This window comes from Rosa rugosa, chromosome 2 (assembly GCF_958449725.1).
Source record: "Rosa rugosa chromosome 2, drRosRugo1.1, whole genome shotgun sequence".
In the NCBI taxonomy this organism is placed as follows: domain Eukaryota; kingdom Viridiplantae; phylum Streptophyta; class Magnoliopsida; order Rosales; family Rosaceae; genus Rosa; species Rosa rugosa.
Genome location: NC_084821.1, coordinates 49,225,414 through 49,247,263, shown reverse-complemented (window position 1 = coordinate 49,247,263; position 21,850 = coordinate 49,225,414). Strand labels below are relative to the sequence as shown.

The following is a 21,850-nucleotide window of genomic DNA, read 5'->3' as shown; positions in this document are numbered from 1 at the left end:
CTCCTTATTGGAAAAGAAGAAATGGTAAGGCCTGGTTTGGTGATCTTGCAATTGTTGTGGTTGAGTTGAACACAATTATGATGGTGATCTGAGCATATTGTTGAATGGGTTGGAAAATGGATTGACTGAAGTTAATTTAAGATGACATTTTTGAGTAATATGCTTAAACAGTTTGGTAGTTGAGATTGAAATTGGTTGAATGTGACATAGTTGGTTTTATCAATTAAGAAGGTGTATCTGATATCAATTTTGGAAATGTCTTTTTTTTTCGAAGAGTTTATTCTGGTGGTAATTGAGAATTAAAACTCAATGTGTTGAGTGAAGTCAAGGAGATTAAGTAATCACAATTGTTTGAGAAATTGATTATGAAAATGGTGGATTTTATTGGATTGAGCTAAATTAGGATATTGGATTAACGTTCATGAAATACGGTTAAAAGTTGGAGTATTCTAGTGTCGCCATATCCCGAAGTTATCGTAAGAATGTGATCATTCGGGAATGGTAATTACTATTTATTTGCTAGTATTTAATGATTTAGTAAAAAGGGTCAAACTGGTTGACTTGGAATACATTAAGGAAATAAGCATAATCACCATATCCCGAAAGGAGTTTGAAAGGCGAAATCATTCGGGAATGATAATTATCATTTAATTGCTTAAGGTTTAAAAGCTAAATAAAATGAGGTCAAACCGGTTGACCGAAACTTTAACATGGAAAGAAGTTTGATCACCATCTCCCGAATGAGCTTACTACGCTAAGTGAATTGTTCGGGAGTGGTTACCATTAAATATCAATTCAGAATAAATTGGTGACTCATAAAGAAATTGAGCAAATGAGTTATGAATTGAGTACTTATTGGATTTAGTTTTTGTTAAAGGACTCGAGCGTGTGCACTTGGATTTGGACAAATGATCAAAAGTCGGGAACGAACCCGAATGTGGACGAGCACTCCAATTCAAGGTAGGGTGAGCTGTCCCTTCCTTGTTAGAGGCTTTTCTATATGTGGAATGCTCTAGTATAATAATTTGTTGCCTGCAAGTACTTTTTTGGTTGTTCATTAGTCAATGCCTCGTGATAGCCGTGTTTCCATAACTGATAATTGCTAATTGCGAAAACCGAGGCTAGACCTACATGTTGAGATACTGTACCCATTGTATGTTTGTACTTGTGACCTGAAAGTGAATGGGACCTAGACGCGTTGATTCATAGGGATCCCACGGTGTCGATAACCTTGAACCTTCGGAGGGGGCTGTGCTCCAATGTTTGTCGAGGAAGGGTGAGTATCGACAGTGAACCAGTCATAGGAGACTCAGGGCTAGGAAATGGACACTTTCGCTACTTGTAGTCACAAGGACTACAAAGTAGTTGGCCGGTTCTCGAATGATGACAAACCGAGTCGGTCACCGATTTGTTTTAGTTTAGCCGGCAGGTAAGTATCTCGGAGCTCCAAGTTGTGTGAAGCATGCTGCATATGTTTTATAAAAGAGAACAAATGTTTGTAGTTGCATCTTTTTAAAGTATTTTCGATAAACGTGCACAATATTATGTAGTAAATATTTTCAAGTATATTATTTTTCAAACCTAGCATGGTTGGGTCGGCCCTTACTGGGCATGCGAGGACGAAAGCTCACCCCTACAACAGTGTGCAGGTTTCGAGCATGTGGTCGGGGAGCATACAGAGGAGGCACATGACCCGGCTTGGCGCATTTCTCTTTAACTTTACCAAAAAAGGTTTTGGTCCTTTATCGGATTTTAAAGTAACTTATTTATTTATTTATTTTTTTCCTACTCGGTTATTTATAAAACTTCGAAAGACCCGCAACCCTGGGGCGCGTCTCTCATACTTGTATTTACTTAGTGATTTGTTATTTCCAAATTGGGCTCCGATCGTAAGCCCAAATGCTTTAGCCCACTTTAAATTCCGCTTTTGAAAATATGCTGTTGGGTTGCTAGAATGATTTGTCCAAGAAAGTGTTTTGTAAACCAACAATCTAAACCCAAAAGGCCTTGCGATTTCGGGTTGATGAGTTATCAGGATGTCATTCGTAACATGTCGGTTTCTCATTGGCTCAGGGTCGCGGCACTGTGGGACCCCTCTCTCAGTTCACCACAGAGTGCTCGATATGGCAACAAAAAAGGTAAAATTGCCTGAATTCCCTACCAAATTTACGGCCAAATCACTGGGCCTTGTTGAGACTCCAGGTGGTATGTTGGTACCAAAGGAAGTGATGCTGCCTCTAGCAGTTGTGCTTAAAGTAACAGTCACGGTGGAGCAAGCTCGCAGTAAGAAAAAGAGAGGCAGGCCTTTAGAGTCGAAGAACAAGAACCCACCCAAATCGAAAAAGGTCCCGGCTGAAGATGTTTTAAGTGTTCTGTACTCGGAGCAACCTCCTAGCCCTAGCTTGAAGGGCAAGGAAAAAATGTAGTTTTCTTTTACATTAGCCTATAACTATGTGCTAGTGTATCGTAGTTGATAAGCTTTCTTGAATAAGTGAGCACTGGTTATTTAATGAACGGTCTAGTTCTATGTACCATTGTGATACCTCCACAACCTCTTGTCTATCTTTGAATGGTAGTATAGGGGTATGTAATGGCCGTTCTGGCTTGAGTTGTTAATGAAAATCATTGATGGATTAATTCAAAAACAACATGCATGCTCAAGCAACATTATTAACCCTCCTTAAATAGGAGGTGATTCGGTATAGTTATCTTATATGATTTTACTATACTTAGTTAGTCTGGCTAAAAGAATTGATATAATTGGCCTAAAAACAGGAAGAAAAAAAAAACACAACACAAACACACACACACACACACACACACACACAAACGACTATAGAGCCACGTAAGCTCGATCTCAAACCTAGCTTTCAACCACAAAACGTTACACAGAGCCAGCCAAAGCCATAGGCAGGCACAGTAATTTTACTGCTCAGGAGTAAGTTCTTTGTGAAATTTAACTGCATTGAAGTACAATGTTCCTTCCAATCTAGTCATGTATAATGGAACACAATTGTGGTACCATAGTAAGAAGCAAATTTGGGCGCAGCTTTACTAGACTGCAGTAAAATGCCACTGATTGAGAGTTTTTCTAAAAAATAAAAATAAAAATCCTAGCTAACTTTGAATCTTTTTAGCAAAACAAATAGTTCTCTAATAAACACTAATCCTAATCCTAACTCAATGCACCTCCAATGTAGGGGTGTAAATGAGTCGAGTCGAAGCGAATACCAAGGTGATACTGTGAATCTTTTTAGCAAAATGAATAGTTCTTTGATAAACCCTAATTCTAATCCTAACTCAATGCTCCTCCAATGTAAGGGTTGTAAATGAGTCGAATCGAAGTGAATACCAAAGTGATCAAACTCAGCTTAATTGCTTTTTATCGAGCTCGAGCCTGGCTTAAGGCCTTTGGTGGGGATTATCTTGGAGCTTTTGCCTCTAATCTTGACATTCCAAGCTCAATCGCAGCGGAGGTAATGGCAGTGATTAAAGCAATTGAACTTGCTTGGGTAAGAGATTGGAAGCATATATGGTTAGAAGTAGACTCCTCTATGGTTCTTGATTTCATTCGCTCTCCTCATTTGGTCCCTTGGAAGCTTCGTATAGAATGGGATAATTGTTTGCACTGAATTTCTCAAATGCATTTCAAATCTTCGCATATATTCCGCAAGGGTAATCAAGTGGCAGATGCTTTAGCAAATTATGGTTCTACGTCCTCTGGTTTGATATGGTGGAACTTGGCTCCACCCTTTATCCAGGCACAATGTGATAGTGACCGTTTAGGTCTACCAAAGTTTCATTTCCGGTAATTGGCTTGTATAGTTTCTTTTTTATTTCGGAGGTTGGCTGTGTCTCCCCTCCCTTGTATTCTTTTTTAGTTCAATAAAATCTGGAGCTAAGAAGGCTATTTGTCCTTGCTTAGTTCTCCAGTTTCAACAAAAAAAAAAGTTTGAATTTTTTATTTAAGCTCGATCTTGGCTTGGCTCGGCTTGACTCAGTTGGCTCTAAATTAATAAAGTTAACTAAGAAGATGAAAATTTTAAATAAAATAATAGTCCAAATTGGTAGGTTAGAGTTTGATTTAATTGTTGCACTCATCTAATTTAATTGCTGCCTTCTAATTGAAAATGACCGAAATTAAAAAAAAAAAGTTTTTATTTCGAAAAACTAAATTTTATTACTATAAATTTTCATGAGTCGAGCTTTAACAAGCTCGTGAGTAGACGAACCGAATATATCATAGTTCAAGCTCGGGCTTATCGGGCTTGATATTCAGTTCAAACTCAATTCATTTATCTTACGGACACAAGCCGAATGAGCTAAAAACAAGCCAAACATAAATCGAACTCGAGCTGTATCAAACTCCAATGTAACCAAAAATAGAAAAGAAATAGAAATGTAACATATTCCCTGAAGATTACTACTTATTCCCATAATCTTTACCAATTCTCTATTGATCTACGCAAATATTTTACAAAAGGAAGGATATAATTTTGAACAAAGGAATATAATCTTCTGAAATAATTTTTTTGAATCAATCCATCAATGATTGTATTACTCCAGCCAGAATGGCCATTACATACCCCTCCGCTACCATTCAAAGATAGACAAGAGGTTGTGGAGGTAACACACGGTACATAGAAACTAGACCACTCATTAGACACTCAGTGCTCACTTATTAAAGCAAGCCTATTGACTATGATAACTCTAGACATAGTAATAGGCAAAGTTCAAAACTAGACTTGTTAGGTTCCTAATACAAAAAACTAATTGTAATTAGACAAAAGCTAAAAACATAGGATTGGATCAAGGGCCAAAGCCCTAGTCCAAATTTAAACCTAGCAGGCCAAATATCAGAAGCCCAGAACTCAAGGCCCAGCAGGATTGATGGCCCATTCGGTGACGTCAGCGAGGCCAGTGGGTGACGTCAGCCGCCCAGAAGCCAGACAGCTGCACCGATGCAACTGCACCCGACTCCAGCACCGCAAAGCCGCCACCGCCCGATTCGCCGCCACGCCGCCACGAAGCCGCAGGACCTTGCCACCTCGAACCATGCTTTCGCACCACTCGATCCAGCACCCACGACCCAGGCCGCCTTCCATTCCGCAGCATCCGACACCGTCAGCGAGGCCCACCGAGCCTGTGCAATCACTCCCCCGCGACGTCGATCGAAATCTGCTACCAACCCCACCCGGAAAACCTCGAGCAAGGCACCTAACGTTGGGAGCCCCGGTGAATAGTATCAATCACCCCGTCCGGCAGCAGCCATCTAACGTCAGCCAGGCCGGACGCCAGGGCGCCGCCGGACGAGGAAAGATCTCGCAGTCGAATTCGGCTTTAGGGTTTTCTAGAGAGAGAGAGAAAAGGTCAATAGAGAGAAGTCAAAGATTATCTTCTGAAATAATTTTGACAAGTATAATACGCGTGTATTCGTTGGTTGTAATTAAGTAACCCTTCCTAATGCGAAAAAGATATTATCTTTTGCTTAATTCGGTGAGGCAAAGATAGTGTCCATGCCTTAGTAAGTTCATCATCTTCTTCTTCTTCTTTATTCAACTAGAAAATAAGGTGCATTCTATAAAAGCAAAGCAGAACCAAGAAGATCGATGGTCCAAATTCTGTCAAGGAAATTATTAACAGAACCAAGCAAATCACTGTGGTCTAAGGCACTCCAAGAAGCATTTATATGGACTAAAGCTTCAAAGTGGAGAAAAGTGGCCAAATGGTAAGCATACTGGAACCAAAAAGTTGATCAATCGGACAGTGTAGTCTTTCAACTTGGTATGGTTCAACATGGTAGAACAACGCCTCCATAGATTTCACATACCAAAGCACTCGAGTACCTACTCACGCCATTTTCATCTACACAACAATGTTGTAAATGATTTGAACAATATGGTGGAAAAATGAATGTGCTACATTTTTTTTTTCGGTGAAATGTATGCATTACAGATATTTTTGTTGTTGTAAATTGTGATTCATGTTTTTCTTTTCTTTCATGTGAAATGTAGATCACCATCATCTTTTGATTTCGTTCAGCAAGCCCATAATGGGTCGAGTTTGCGGGAAACGGGAGGCAGGGCTGAGACACGGCCCTTCATTCTCCGTCTCATCCCCCCCGGCCACCCCCCTCACAATTTTACTTTGAAACTTGATGTTTAAGGAGTTAAGTTTTTGACGTAGTTTTTAGAGTTGTGATGATGTGCAAGTTCTATACTATTTATTAATTACTGATTGCAGCAAAAGCATAGTTGAGCGACTTCAGTGTCATTTGATCATCCAAAAGAATAGGAGGCAAGCTATCATAAGGCAGGAACGTACCGATATCGGTCAGCTCCTCCAAATTGGGCAGCTAGAACAAGCTCGAGCTAGGGTAAATGAGCTATTGCTAGCTATTCAAGGGTATTGTTAATTACCAGCTGATATTTTATCATTTAATCCTGGAGTGATCGTTTGGTTCAGTTTTTGTTTAATTTTGTTTCATTTTTAGATCGAGAAACTCTACAAGGGCCAGTGCCTATTGGATGCATATGATCAGATCGACTCTTTCTGCAACGGCATTACCACTAACATTGCCTGTATATACAAACACAAACACAGGTAGGTTTCATAAAACACACATTTTTTATTTTGCGAGATATATATAGATTATGCTATATTGTCAAAATGTTAATTGAAAGTCTAAGAACAATCTGCAAAAGCAATTTATTAATAGTTGATAGTGGTTCAGTGATTATATTACAGATACCTTTCGACATTAAACCCAACCGAGGTAGGACCAGGCCATTTTAGTGTTTCAGAGTGTTGCATCAGACTTATTTTACATTTTCAAATGTTGCAGTACCTTGCAAGACTTGCCTTGTGATGTTGGCGAAGCGATCGCAAGTTTGATTTATGCTGCCTCAAGATGTGGAGAATTGCCAGAGCTACACCGAGTACGTTGCCTGTTCAAAGAGAAATATGGATCAGAATTTGACATTACCAGCGTTAAACTACGGCTTGGGAATCTTGTGAATCCTCAGTTGAAAGAGAAGCTAGGCATAACTCGGATTCCAGATGAGGTGAAACAAGAGCTGATAGGAGATATAGTTACCATGGGCAATATCCGTCTGGCCCTCCAGGATGTCCAAGACACTATACACCAGGTGGGTATGCACCACATGTACTGGACACATAACTACCACATCTGTAAGAGGATAAAGCTTATTACTTCATCTGATCAATAATATTCTTGGTATTGCAGCATTATTTTTATACCATATATCTTTATCTTTGGTTTTTTAATATCTTCTAATTTGAAATGTAATTTGGTGAAATGTATGGCCCTGCAGAACTATAGCTTCCCAGACAAAAGTTTCAAGTATGAGCAGAAAGCTGATGGGATTCGAATACAAGTTCCAAAATGGGAGATGGGGAGGAAACCTGTTGGGATATTTTGTTCTTTGTCAAAAGGTAAACTTTCGGTCGCCACTGCATTCCCTTCTTATATTGGCTCAAATAATGGTTCAGGTAGCTCAAGCCCTATGACTAATTTAGCCAGAAAAATGGGAAAAGAGATGGTTCCAAGATGGTGATGAGTCACCATTCTTTCAATACTTCAGTTGATGAAGTCAAAATGCCAAACGGAAGCTCTCCTTGCTCCAGCCATGTCCACCCCAAGCTTCCGGAATATGATGATGTGGTGGCCAAACTTCGCCGTCTCAAGGCAGAACATAGTAGGCGTAAGACCTTTGCATTTTTCTGACATTTTCGAGGAGGATGTAGCAATGGGATATCTCAAATACGTTAGGTCAAAAGTGAAGTTTAGGTTGGAGTCGGGTGAATGATGCCTGCTTGGTATTTTTAAGACACTTTTGTTAAAGAATCAATAAGTACTTCTTAATCTTCCATGAGCAAAGTAATTAGTTTACTATCAACCCACTGAAAACAGACATCAAATTTCCCAATAGGGAAAAGAAAAAACCAACCCTATAATTAACATTCAATTGTCACTACAGGATCTTTAAATTTTCTAATATTTGTACCATATGGTAGATCGGCAAGTTGAGCCTGTATGGATCATGCTCTGACCTCCCAAACAATATATACTCGCTATTAACATTAGGTACAAAAATGTCTGCTTTCTTACACATACAGACAGATTTAATAGAAATTTACAAGGGATACAGAAATAAATCAATGTCATTGATGCAAATGAAGAAGTAAAATCAAATAAACACATGATTTTGGTTCAATTTTCTTTGGATATACAAAACCTACATAACTTACAGTGCTCTTCTCATGTGGCAGCAACACCCTATGCCTTATTGTGCATGAAAGCTATCTCAGTTATTTACTTGACAGCCACAAGGTATGCATCAGCTTCTTTATCAAGCAATTCAATCATCAGGTCCATCCCTTGGACTTGAGCAACCCAGAAACCTATGCCGAAGTATTTGGATATGAACTGCACTCAAAAGCTGCTAGGAAAGAATAAGTAACTAAGCTCCACAATATCAATTGACGGGAGTGTTCTTGCTCTTTCGTCCAAACAACAGAAGTTTCCTAAACCCTTTGGCAGCTTTAGGAGAGTTTTCATCACCATTCCATTTCTTCCTGGAGTGGAGTTGTTCTGAGGCTGTTTCGTTATATGGTGGAGTAGAAATTTCTATCTCAGAAATTTCAGTAGAGACATGAAAACCTTTGGTTATATCACCATTTTCATCAATGTTCACAGCTGAAACAATCGAAGGTTTGGTAGGTGATTCCAGAATATGAGGTTCTACACTCTCTTCAATAATGAAGTTTCTTTTGTCTTCACTAAGAACTGGAGATTCCTGAGGTAATTCTTCAGCATCAGCTGTTAACTGATCAGGCTGTGCAGAATTCTCTTCAATAGGTGCAGGTGAATGCTCATTGCAGCTTCCTTTATCTAATGCCTCTCTTTGCAACACCAAGTTTCCCTCATTCTTTTCAATGGAAGATGTACTATGGAGTTGCTTAGTCTCTTCCAACTCAATGATGGCATTAGTAGGTTGAGTTGCAGATACAGCCTTAGGTGTCGGCTCAACTGGCAGTGCTTCTGTGGCTTCAATGCACACTTTTTCCTGGACATCAGAGTTGGATGACTTACTTGAATTCTTCAGGCCGTCTTTCGCTATTGATGGTTTGGTTTTGCTTGGACTTGCTTTCTTGTTCTCAGCACCAGCTGCCTTCTGTGATGAGGCAGCTGCAGCTACCCCATTTGCCTTGATTGTTTGCTTTTTGGGTTGGCCAGAACTAGGCAGAGTTGTTGGCAACTTCTCAGTTACCCTTGCAGTTGCAAGGCGTTCAATGGTGGAACTCCGCATGATAGGCTTCTCTGCTTTCTTGGTCTCTTGGGTTGGGGACTGAACTTTAAGCTTATCATTCTTTGTCTTAGTCATGGTGGTTTTGGCATTTTTAATTTCTGCTGGGGCCTTCTTAGATGTGGCAGTATTAGAACCACGAGCAGCACTCCTCTCAGCAATTCTCTTCTGGCGTTCAATTACTAACTCTTCCATTCTCTTTCTTTGTTCTTCATCCTAATAAATATTGGAAAACGAAAAAATCAATAAAACCAGAAAAACAAGGAAATTTTTTGTACTCTAATTATGTCAGCAACCGCTTAAAACAAATGTTGGTCACGTACCTTTTCAAATTTGCTTTTGTGGTCTGTGCTTTTGCTTACAGAAGAAGGTTTCTTACTTCTGGATAAGATATCATATCTGCTCTTCCCCAAAGATCCATTTGCAACTTTAGACCTTGCTTCTTTGGTTGGAACTTTTCCTCCAGGAGTTCCACTGTTTTTAGCATTCTTGCCCTTACTATTAGAAGGCTGCTCATCACCAATAGAATCAGTTGTTTCAATGCCGGGATTCTTTTCACTGGCTTCAAGTGATGAAGCATTAAGTTCGTAGTCCATCTCTGGATTCCATGGTGCCACATCCTGGTCCACAGCTGAACCGCGATCAAGCACCATGTATAGGTCATCTGGTTCATGCATGCTAGAGGCTGCAGGCTTATCATTTAAAATCTCTGGCTTGCCATATTCATTTTGAGTAGCTCCAGTGTATTCTGGGACGAAGCTTAAGTTGGTCCTGAACTGAGAATCGGATTGATCAACTGTTGATCGGTCTTGAACCATGAAAGAATCATCCACTAGAACTTCTCTCTTTTTCTCAGCATGAACACTATCCATAGCCAACGCTGATGAAGCATAAACACCATCAAGAAATTTCAGATCATTGCTGGCAACCTGATTATCTGGTTGGTTGCTGATAAACCAATCCCCTTCTTTTGGACATTTGGTTTTGTACAATTCATTTGCGCAATCAGATAGAGTATCATGGGAATTGATCCTTGACTCTTCATTTCTCTGTGAAAATAATAAATCCTCGTATGCGCCATTTTTTTTGGTAATGCGACCAACATCATCGCCACCTTCGAAGTATGGGACGTGAGTTTTACTCTCATTTCCTGTATCCCTCTCTGTCACCATCAAATACTCACTTGAAACTGCTCTTTGCTTCGTTACTTTCTCATGTTCCAGGTTAAATTCAAACGATCGTCCTTGACCAGTGTTATTACTTGAAAGATATTCATCCTCAATCCGCACATTATGTGATTCTGTACTGAAAGAACTTGGATCCTCGTCCCTCATGAGAAGATTCTGGAAAGCACTCCAGTTGTCATTTTGCTTTTCTCCCTCATGTTTATTTGCATCTGCATTTTTAAGTTCCTCTCCATTTGAATCATCTACACTGCCATGCAACTTGCTTCCACCTTGTTTTTGGTGACGACGTGAGCTTGATTTATGTCTCTTCTCCAATGAACCAACAGCTTCCTCTACCTGCTGTTTAATGGATTTCCCATCAATGTATCCATCCTCATCAGATGAATTTCCCTCAGACCCACTTCCTCCATCCCTCTTAGAGCTTATGTAATTGATATTGCGGATAACAACCTTTCTTGAGGACTTCTGCCCATGCTTTTTCCGATGCTGCTGCTCTGTTCCAGAGTGCCTTTTACCATTCTGGAAATGATCATCAGATTCACTTTCATAACTTGAACCAGTGTTTTCGTTGGATCCATCTTGTTCTGAAGTTTCCAGTGCTCTTTCATGAGAATGTTTCTTTTTAGTTCTATGAGATTTATGCTTCCAACGGCCATCAGATTCCTGATCAAACATAAAGCCAGAGTCTTCCACATTTGGAGGCCATTTCATATTCCCTGGATAGTAAGGTGGAACCTGCATACCAGGGAACATGTAACCTTGATAGGGGTGCATTTGTTGAAATGCAGGACCTTGAAAAGTTTGCATGTACTGCGGAAGATGGTTTGGCCATGGGTTTGGTACTTGAGCCTTCCCATCTGGATTGCCATTTGTAAAAGCCATGTTACGCATAAGTAATCGTATATATTGCACAAGAAAATTTCAGTAGAGTAGATCACATCAAAGTTTCAAACTTGTGTAGAAACTGCAGAGACTATGGATGTCTAACTATACCTTGGTTCGCATCCAGACTTCCATGACTTGCAGTTGAATCAGACACTGAAGTATCTAGTGAACCATTCTTCCCAATGGAGAGAATACTTTGGTTAAGATTCTGACTGGGCTCATTATCTTCTCCAGCAAGAATGATTCCTGATGTTGCCAAGTATGGCAGTTGCGGCTGAGAGAGTGCCTGCATTGCTGCTATTTCTTCCATCCAAAACCTATCTTCGTTCTTTTGCTTGTATAGATTTATGAAATTTATGCATGCTTCCCTAAGAGACAAACACAATTTCATCTTTTAGCAAAGATTCACTCACCGAACTTCAAATGGGAACAAAAAAGGATAACTTAAATTTGAAAAGCACAATAAACCTTATTAAATTAACTTGCGAGAAAAGGATAAAGGCATTAATTGCCATTATCCACTATCGATGCTGCTCCTGGAAAGAGAAATCTGGATATGTTTTTGATATAAAGTGTCCCAACACCTTTTTCTTTGAATTTTAAAAGGTTCATGTTCAAAAACTCTAGGAATATAGCAACAAGTGCAAGTCAAGTCAGACTTCATACCTTAATCGCGAAGCTCCAAAAGTATCAGCAAAAGATAAAAGATCATCAATATAGTCCAGTTCAAATCCAGCAACTAAAGCACGAGCATAAGCCATTGCTTGCTCTTTGCAGAGTACTACCTTCCGAGTTTCCAGAACACGTTGAAGACGAATCCTGTTCATTACCCGCAGATGAATATCAAGGCATGAAAACACATTATGTTGCAACTTGTAACTAAGTAAGTAGAACAATAAATTATGAGGATTTAAAAATCCAGATAAGTTACTTGGAATTCTCTTCTGGCACAGCATCAATGGTCTCATTGGATTCACTGTTTGGCTAAATGCACCATTACAACACAAAGAAAACAACTTCAGTATGATGTCAAGAGCTTCAGAAGGAAAGTTTGTTTTATTTAGATAAAACTGCCAAAGGGTGCATACCTTAATGGCTGTTGATTTACTCCCATCAGCTGTGGATACATTATAAGAAACTAAAAATTAGAACATGCATAAATCAACTGTAATGGTATATTACTATAGAGAAGGGCATTCTATTGTACAACTCTAGCACCATTGCAAGATTTGAACATACAACCTCAGTGTCATACTGGTGAAGATTTGTAGTAAGTATGTGTTACTATATTTAGGGTACCAATGAGAATCCAAGTTTTGTTATATTAAATATACTATTCAAAGGTAAGTGAATTGAAGAATATAAGAAGAGATCAAATCATAGTCAAGTATCTGCAAAGTACCTTCTGCCTCGGTGAGTTCACTTGATTGAAGCGAATTCTCAATCTGCAAAATCTCTTTCTCAATAGTCACAAATCTCTCAAGAACTTCTGGTGTGCTAACAAATCTCACAAACCTGTTGCATTTACAACAATGAAATGACATCAACTACGCAATATATCAACACGCATTTACTTGCACTTCACAACAACACGAAATCCACAACATATAACAAGCTAAAGGTTACAAATTCAAGTCTGTGTCCACCCAAATTTTTGAAATTGCGAATTCTCTTTTGGGTGTATCAGATTCTCTCAACTATGACAATTTTTTTTTTTTTTAACTTAAATAAAAGACACTATAGGACCCTGTTTCTGTAAAGGACAAGTACTTCTTGCAACCATAAATTCATTGGTCCAAACCCAGATCCAAAATTGGTCAAAGAGTTTAGAACATTTCACCCAATCATGTTCAATGCGTGTCCCATTGAATTAGCTTGGATCAATAAAGAGTGACTAAGCTGAACCTGAAAAGTAAAAATAAAGCAAGACAAGCATTCCTCATACAAGTAATTACCTCTGGAGAGTGGCTTTGGTGAACCAAGAGGCACCGGAGCCGGAAGGACGGAGAGTAATGGAGTACCCTCCTTTGGAAATCTGATCCTTTGCACATTTCAAATGTGTAAGAAATGGTTCCAAAAACCCTGAAGCCAATTTCTCATTTCCACCAGCAGCAGCAAACATTACAAGTTCACATCTTTTCAATGACACAAAACTCAATGTTAGCAACAACCCAGAAAATATGGAATTGCATATAACAACATGAAAGAATATGGCAGCAAAGATCACAAGCTGACATCTTTAATAGAAATTCAGGACACAAAACTTAGTTTTAGCATGAACCAAGAAAATGTTTAATTCCATAAAACAAACTGATCGAACCAATAAAAGAATGTGTTAAATGGTGTGTTAGTGAGCAAAGTACCTTGTTCTGGTTGGAGTGAGTTGGAAGAGAACATGATCAAGGCGAGTCCTGGAGTCCATTGTGTTTGAGCCTTTGAGAAAGAGAAAGAGAGAGCTGGAGAGGAACAGAGAGAGAAGGGTTTAGAGGTTCATAATGTGAAGTCTAAGATGGGTACGGAGTTTTGGCTCCAGTGCACATGAAACTGGAGAGAAGGAGAAGAGAGGGGGGGAGTGCCAGCAGAATGTGATGAAGATGAGCACATGGGAGAGTATTGAGGGTTGGAGAGGCACTTTTGGATTGTTTCTGGTTGCGGGTCCCACGTGGAAATGCCGACACAAACCTCTATCTTACGTTTCTCGATCGCTCACCATCTCACATTCACGAAAGAAGATTTGAATCTAAAGGTGTTTGAGAGAGATCTTCAACTCCCTCACAACAAACTACGTAAGAGTTGTTTTTTTTCGATGGTAACTACGTAAGAATTGCATGTTAATCCTAATTTCCAAGTATTTTTCGAAGGGATATCTTAAAAAAGATATGAGTTTCGGTCTACAAGTATAAGCAGGGGTTTCACTACTAGCATAGATGATATATAACTATTGTTCAGAAAAAAAGATTATATATAACTAAACAGACAAAAAAAAAAAAAACCGAAAATTATATTAACTCCTAGCACAGATGATATATAACTATTGTTCAGAAAAAAAGATTATATTAACTCCATTCGATCAGTATTTTCTTGAGTTTCCAACCCGGCTTCGATCACCTTGTTAGGGATTTTCACATACCCGCGAGTCATTCCACCTATCAAGTTGGCTCCAGCCTTCAGTTGTCAGTACATGTGAGTTGTAATTTTTGAATGACTCTAATCTCAAAAGGCTCCCGTACTATCAAAAGTAATTTAACATATTTTATTTATAAAGTGAAATTTTGTCTCTTCATATAATTCTTAATTTATATGAGTTACATAACCTTGACAGAAAAAAAAAATTGATTCAAGTTACATAATAAATTGTGAATCATATTGCATTTCAATTTTATCCCAGTTGGGCTATAACAAGACAATAGATTAGATAATGCATGTCATCGATCATCATTCTTAATGGATAGAAAGAGAAGTATTCATGGTATTGTTGAGTAGTCTAATTCGTTTCTCCCTTCTGCAAGTTTCTCTTTGAAAGAGCAATAATAAATTAACAAAGAAAAAGAGGGTCTCTGGCCCTTCTTACACTCACTCTATATCTCAGATTCATGTTAGATATGTGTGAGTGTGAGTGTGAGTTAAAAGCCATATATATGGTTTTGCTTTACTGATACTGTTGGAGACTTTGAAGCTAAATAGAGTATGGAGTTGGGCAAAGAATAATGACACTGAACAAGCACCAACCGCATAAAGCTACTCCAAACTCCAAACCATTAAATATATCCAACTATACATTCCCTGTCACTCCTCTCCTTCTTGGTCTGAACTCCTAATATCATTATCATCCGGCTACCTTAGCTAGCTTTTTTTTTTTGGATATTAATGAAATTTCATTAATAATTACCAATGAGAGTAAACTCAATGGAAGGTGCCCAAAACAAGGCACAAGTACAAATAAACCCAATAAGGAAAATTACAACTCAACCATAATCCACATGGATAGGGCAAAAGAGTGTAACCCTAAAAATTAAAATAAACATCAACTCCTACACTAGCACAGCAGCCGCCGCCCAAGCTCTTCCGCACAACCGTCGCAGGCGCCGCCGCCAGAAGCCAAGAGGATGCGAGAAGTGCTGAATCGAAGTGATGAGTACCGAATAGCCGTTGCCAGAACAATCCCAAAAAGCGAATCCAATCAAAACCAAAATTATAGGGGATGAGAGAAAGGAACCAATACCACACACACACACTCTCTTCTCCATCAAAGAGACTCAAACCGGGAAGGGAAGACAGCCACTGAGATGGGACAAAAGCCAAAAGCAAAGAAAAAATCCAGCGGAGAATGGGGGGTGAAACACCCATGCGTGAGCACCCATAGTCCATACGGTAAGTGACTCGCACTTTTAAGAGGTAGCCACGAAATCCTTCATGGAGAAGGTCTTTGGTAGATGGAGGGGAGCTGGTGTGAGGTGATGGGTGAGGGGAATCATGGAGTTTTTTGGATCTGAAAATTTTTTGGGTTGATCGGCAAAGAAAGGAGGAACAAAGTCCTCTATAACTGGACATAAGCCAACAAAATCACCACAAGATGGGTGTAATTCACCACAGGGGTGTGAGAGAAGCAAGAGAAAAAGATGAAAGACAGAGGAACTGAGAAAAAAAGAGGCCAACACGAGAGAGCCCGCCCCCAACTCTCAAGCCTTCGATCTAGATCCGGGCAAAGAGAAGGGGGAGGGAGATGGGTTTTCTCAGATCTGTTTTCTCTCTCTAGATTTTAGAGAGAGACGCTCCTCAGAAGTTGAGTGGTTAAGATTAAGTCAATACCTTAGCTAGCTTAACTAGTACATTTGACCATTATAAGGGCGCTAAGCCTTTGAGATCGATTTGCAGGGGAACTCTTAGGGTCCAATTCAAGAGATACACCTCTATATGAGGTTGACAAGCGGTGTCAATGAGGTTGGCGTCCACCGGAAAGAAATTCTGGCAATTAATCACTCGTTGAAAGAAATACAGCGAACCGCCTTTGTCAAAGCAAATAAAGTAGTAAACTGAGCACTCTTTGCTAAGTGGTGCATGTTAGAATACGTTAATTATTATAATTTAGGGTTCAGGATCTATATCCCCCCTTATATTGTATGGTTTCATTAATCAACGCCTGAAGGCAGCTGCACCGGCCCTCGTTCAAAAAAAAAAAAAAAAAAAACACAGCAAACCTCAAGAGCTTAACTAAGATAATCTTATGTTGTTTAACCATTCAACCACAATTTATGATTTACAAATCATGTTCCGAAATTTAGGGTTTAGGGGTGGCTGCCTCATTCATTGGCCAGCTAGTGGGTAAATGGAATATGTCGGTTGGGGATCCGCAGTATGTAATTCTTTCATTCTAGAATATGCTAAATATATGCAAGTGGATATTCATGCTGATTGTACTTACTCTGTTACTTATGAATTGACAAATGCCAAAGTTTAGGGTTTGAGTCTACAAGACCTGTAAATGGACCGGATTTTGATCCGGACCCGCTCCTGATCCGTGGCTATTGGACGGGTTTGGATCGAAAATTTTGATCCGTTGATTCGTTAATGATCCGAATTCGTTAACCTGTTTATTTAACGGATCAAATATGGATTTAGGTCGATCCTATCCGTTAATGATCCGGTGTTTTCGTAATAATAAAATATTATTTTTTATTAATATATTATTACTTAAAAAATTATATAAAATATAAAATATTAAGAATTTCTAATACAAATTTCTTGCAGAAATCTAAAGGACAATCCATCACCCAAGATTCTAAAAAACATTAAGAATTTTGATAATGTAACTCTACTTTTGGTGATACTTTTCATATTGTTTTAATATTTTATTAATATCTTATTTTTTGAATCAAGCCCACAGGGCGAAATAGTATATTCATCACAAGCCAGAATAGGCCGTTACATACCCTGCCGCTGTCATTTAAGGACATAGACAGACAAGAAGGTAGTGGTAGTACCCACAGTGGTACGTAGAAATAGACCCACTCATTATACATTTCAGATCGTAGAGATAGCGGAGATCCTCCTTTGGTACTACGCCGGAGGCGCTAGAGATCTAGGTTCCTAATACAAGAACATTATTGAATTTAGATAAACTAAAAACATAGGGTTGGGCCAAGAGCCTAAACCCTAGCCCAAATAGCAATGGACCAGGGTAGAACCCCAGCCCAACAGTTTGCAGTCCAATAGGGTAGTCCACCAAGGGAATTTGCTCCAGGCCCATCATGTTGGTTCGGTCCAGTCCCCCTTCCTTCGCATCCCCGTCGTACATCACAGTCCGGTCACGTTCCGTCCAACCCACATCGCCCGACCTGCGTCGTCCCGATCCGCCCCACCACCGTCGCGACCTGCATCATCACAGAACGACCATCCCGGTGATCTAAGCAGTCCCGAGTCCACGCCGCCGCCGCGACCTGCATCAGCCCAGAACAACCATCCCTAAGCCAGGCGTCGCAACCGCCCGCCGCCATCAATCCATGGCACCGTCGATCCAACAAAACCTAGCAGCGGGGATCGACAAACCGGACTGTAAAGCATGATCCCCCGGTCACCACCATCCCAGCCGAACGCTCTAACGACAGAACCCCAGCAAAAAACCTTCGACAACCCCATGAACAGTAGGTCTCCCGTCCGGCAGCAAACCCTATGAGGCCGGAGGCCAGCCCCGACGTCCGGGCGCCGCCGGACGAGAATGAAATTGCAACCGAGGCAGCCTTAGGGTTTCTCGAGGTGAGAGAGAAACCTTCTTCAAATAATCATTTGATTCTAGTTTTATTAATATCTTATGAGGTATTATGATATAAATTTAATATTACTATTTAAAATTTTAAAATATTTGAAATTATAAATGGGTCGGATTAGCCGATCCGGTATCCGTTAATCTAGTGGATACGGATTTGGATCGAACTATCAATGATCCGCCGGGATAACGGAGCGGGTTTGGATCGAATTTTTTTTAAGTAAACGGATTTGAATTTAGGTCGATCCGATCCAAATCCGATTACAAGTCTATCTACAACTTGTTCATAAGCATAGTTATTTGTAAAGTCAATTAATATTATAGAGATTATAAATGCGAATCTCATAAACATATAAAAAGTGTTAATAATTAAGTGGGTGAGATGAGGGAAAAAAGAAAATAAAAAGGATTAAGCTTACCAATTCGCTTTCATACTTTTAATTTCTTATTAATGAACCAAAGGTGATGCAATAATTGGATCCAATCATCGGGTGCTAATTCCTACAGCAGGTTATGCAAATCTTAACATCCATGATCACATCCGATCACGACCAAAAAAAAAAATGATCACATCAGACGAATAATTATTCACAATAATCAACTCACGCTGTCGTACCTTTTTCTCATCCATTTTCACATATTTTCTTTTGCTAGCTCCAAAATTTAGGTACGTTGTTGATATACATGAAAAAAAGTTGTGAAGTACTACCAAAGGGTATGCCAAGAATAACCTAATAGAAAAGAATTGGCTTTCCAGCTAGCTAGAGATGGTTATCTTTTTGGTTCTCTCTGGGCATTCATATTCTGCAGCAAGAAAACAAACCGAATATTTCCTGGATTCTTTTGGAACTACATAAAGCAAAGCCACCACCTCAGTGGCTAAGATTAACTATTTAACTACCTTAAAGTTTTAATTTGTACCAAATGCTGAGACAATATGGTTAACCAATTTAAAGATGCTTCAAATCAAAAGCTGCTTGACATGATTTTGTGGAGCTCATTATAGGGAAAGTTCTCATGATAATCAGTGGTGCCAATTAAAGGTCTGGAACTGGGAACTGGGAACTGCAAAAAGAAGCACGCTAAGTCCCCATCTATTTCTACTGATTAAAAGAGAAAGGTAAGCTTCATAATTTGATATTATCTTCTGGTTTGTGAAACAACAAGCTACCTTACATTAGCTGGATACATTATGACTCTTGGTCTATGATGATGATGACCAAACACCCATCTAAAGCTAGCTAGAGACATTACTGGGTCCATTACTCAATTTTCTGTTCTATTTCGTGTGCTATTATTAAGCATTGATATGAAATCCTAACCACCACTACTATAGGACAAGCAGAACTTCCATTTCCACTGCTAAAACATCCTTATGTTTCTTACTTTCTTCTGAGGAGTTGAGGATATCACAACCTTGGATACTGATCTGTGCTACCCTTGAGGCTTTCTTAAATATATATATTCCACCATTGTTTTTTAAAATAAAAGTGTCTCTATGTGGCTTCATGTATATTAAAATTAAAGAGAAAAATGCACCATCAATGTCTCAATTCTTGTGCACCGGCCAAGTTGATACCCGGACTCTCACCCCTCTAGAAGTGAATGATCCCATGCAAATAATGCAATAGAGGAGATATTTTGTAAAGGTGGTTGACCTAGCTGTACATGTGAGTGTGAGCATTAACAAAATCTTGTGCCATGCATGAGGCCAGTAAGGTAATTAACTAACTTACCCTGTCAATGAGTGCATCTTATTTCCCATTTGGGCTTGTTAGAGTTCAGTCTCCTTAAGCAGCAAGTTATTACACTAGCCCAATAGAAGAATCTCGGTGCCTGGCATGGCTGTTGATAAGCAATCAAGTAAATTTCGCAGGTCTCACTCAAATCGAGTAGAATGTGCTTAATTGCTCAAAAAGAGTTTTTTTTTTTTTTTTTTTTTAAATAAAGGGCTGGTGCGGCTGCCCTCAAGCTTTGATTAATGAAACTGTCGAATACAAGGAGGAGGACATTGAGCCTAAACCCCTGATTATAATAATAAGCATCTAGAGAACATCCTGAAATATTATCATGAGTCTCTACCAAATAACTGTATTCAACTAGGCACCAACTAGCAAAGAGCGCTCTACTGGCGACTCTATTTGCTTTGAAATAGCGGTGACATAACGAAAAGATAACTCGATATGTAACTCGATTACAACGTAGCATAATTACCATACGCACAGCTTTCCCACTATGATGCCGCCGGAGGAGAAATCCAACGACACTTTGTCTCACCCTGCCACTAGGAGGTAGCGACTATTTGACGAAGCAAGGAACTCGCCTCCTACCTAGAGCAAACAAGGCACTTTGAGTGCACACACAGACAAAAGGCCCGACTAGCCCTACACAACATATGCAGTCACTTATTACTCGCAAAACGCGCAATAAAACTAAACAACATAAAATAATCAGAACTATAAAGAAAATAGTAGCCTGGTTTGAGCCCAAGCCCAAGCCCTAGAAGCAAGGAGCGCCCAACCAACATGCCAGGCCCAACCCAGCTCTGGTACATCCCCGCCGACAAGCCGCAGAACCTATCGCACCACCACCTGCAAAGTCGCCACCTGCTGCTGTCTGTCAACCCGGTCACCATCAGCCCAGACATCCTCCATCTCTAGATCGGATATGGAAAGAACGATAATGCCAACCCAGATCCGCCAAGCACCCTTCGACACCGCCCTCGCAACAACCCAAAACCCGACCCAACCGGTGACAAAACCCAGCGACGGCGTCCTCAGCAACCAACCACTCCGGCCAGAACTAGGTCTCCGCCCAACAGTGACCACGATCTCCTCCTCCACCTTCCTCAAATCGCGGCGGCCCAGGTCGAACCCCTGCAATTGAGGACACCACTACCTCCACCGACGAAGGCGGAAACAACACAGCCCGTCCGACGACAGAGCCCTTAGGGCACGCTGCCGGACGGAGAAGGGGGACTTGTTATCGAAACCCTAGAGAGAGACGAGAGGTTTTTAGTGATGAGGGGATGGAATCGGCGCTTTTTAGATGAACACTAATTATCACATTCATCTATGCATTTCTCTGAATTAAATAAAATAATTGTTGTGAGACTTAATATGTAACTCACACAGTCACATGGGAGCGCTACAATTCACAGTCACTTCTCACTTTGCCACGACGTGTGTCGAGATGAACTTAGGCCTCGTTTCGATGCCAAAAATGAAATTGGTTCCTTGGTCTTTCTCATGAGCATGATAAAGTAAATTTTCTACTAGTTTCCCTACCAATGTTTGGCAACACCGAAAAAGTAATCGGAAAATGTATTTTACTTTTCTTTCCGATATTTGGTTTGTGCATGAATAGGAAAATAGGTAACATCAATTTTTCCATAATATCCTTATTATCAAAACATAAAAAATTCAAGATTAAAAGGTTTATTGGATAATTTGGTAATAACAATCATTAACATAATTTTTAAAGTAAACAATTAATGTGCAATTAATGCAGGAAAAGTATAAGAGAAAATGAATCTCATGGGTGTGGGAGGATCCATTTTCCCCCTATTGTCTCTTCATGCAGGAAAGTTGCTCATTTCCTTAGGTTTGCCAAACACAGGAAAGGAAAAAGTTTCCCTTTCCAACCTTCTAATTTTGCAAACTAAATGAGGCCTTATAGTGATTATA

The 21,850-nt window shown here is 39.7% G+C and overlaps 1 protein-coding gene across 1 annotated transcript; it reads right to left on the bottom strand.

The window, feature by feature from the left end:
- Positions 1-8,069: 8,069 nt before the first annotated feature.
- Positions 8,070-14,004, bottom strand: LOC133727842 (COP1-interacting protein 7). Its single transcript, XM_062155238.1, has 9 exons — positions 13,765-14,004; positions 13,357-13,536; positions 12,804-12,916; positions 12,490-12,518; positions 12,333-12,385; positions 12,068-12,220; positions 11,510-11,769; positions 9,653-11,373; positions 8,070-9,545 (listed from the first exon to the last, which is right to left on the bottom strand). The coding sequence occupies exons 1-9, from the start codon at positions 13,821-13,823 to the stop codon at positions 8,499-8,501; spliced, it is 3,615 nt and encodes a 1,204-aa protein (XP_062011222.1). The 5' UTR covers positions 13,824-14,004; the 3' UTR covers positions 8,070-8,498.
- Between the last annotated feature and the right edge of the window lie 7,846 nt (positions 14,005-21,850).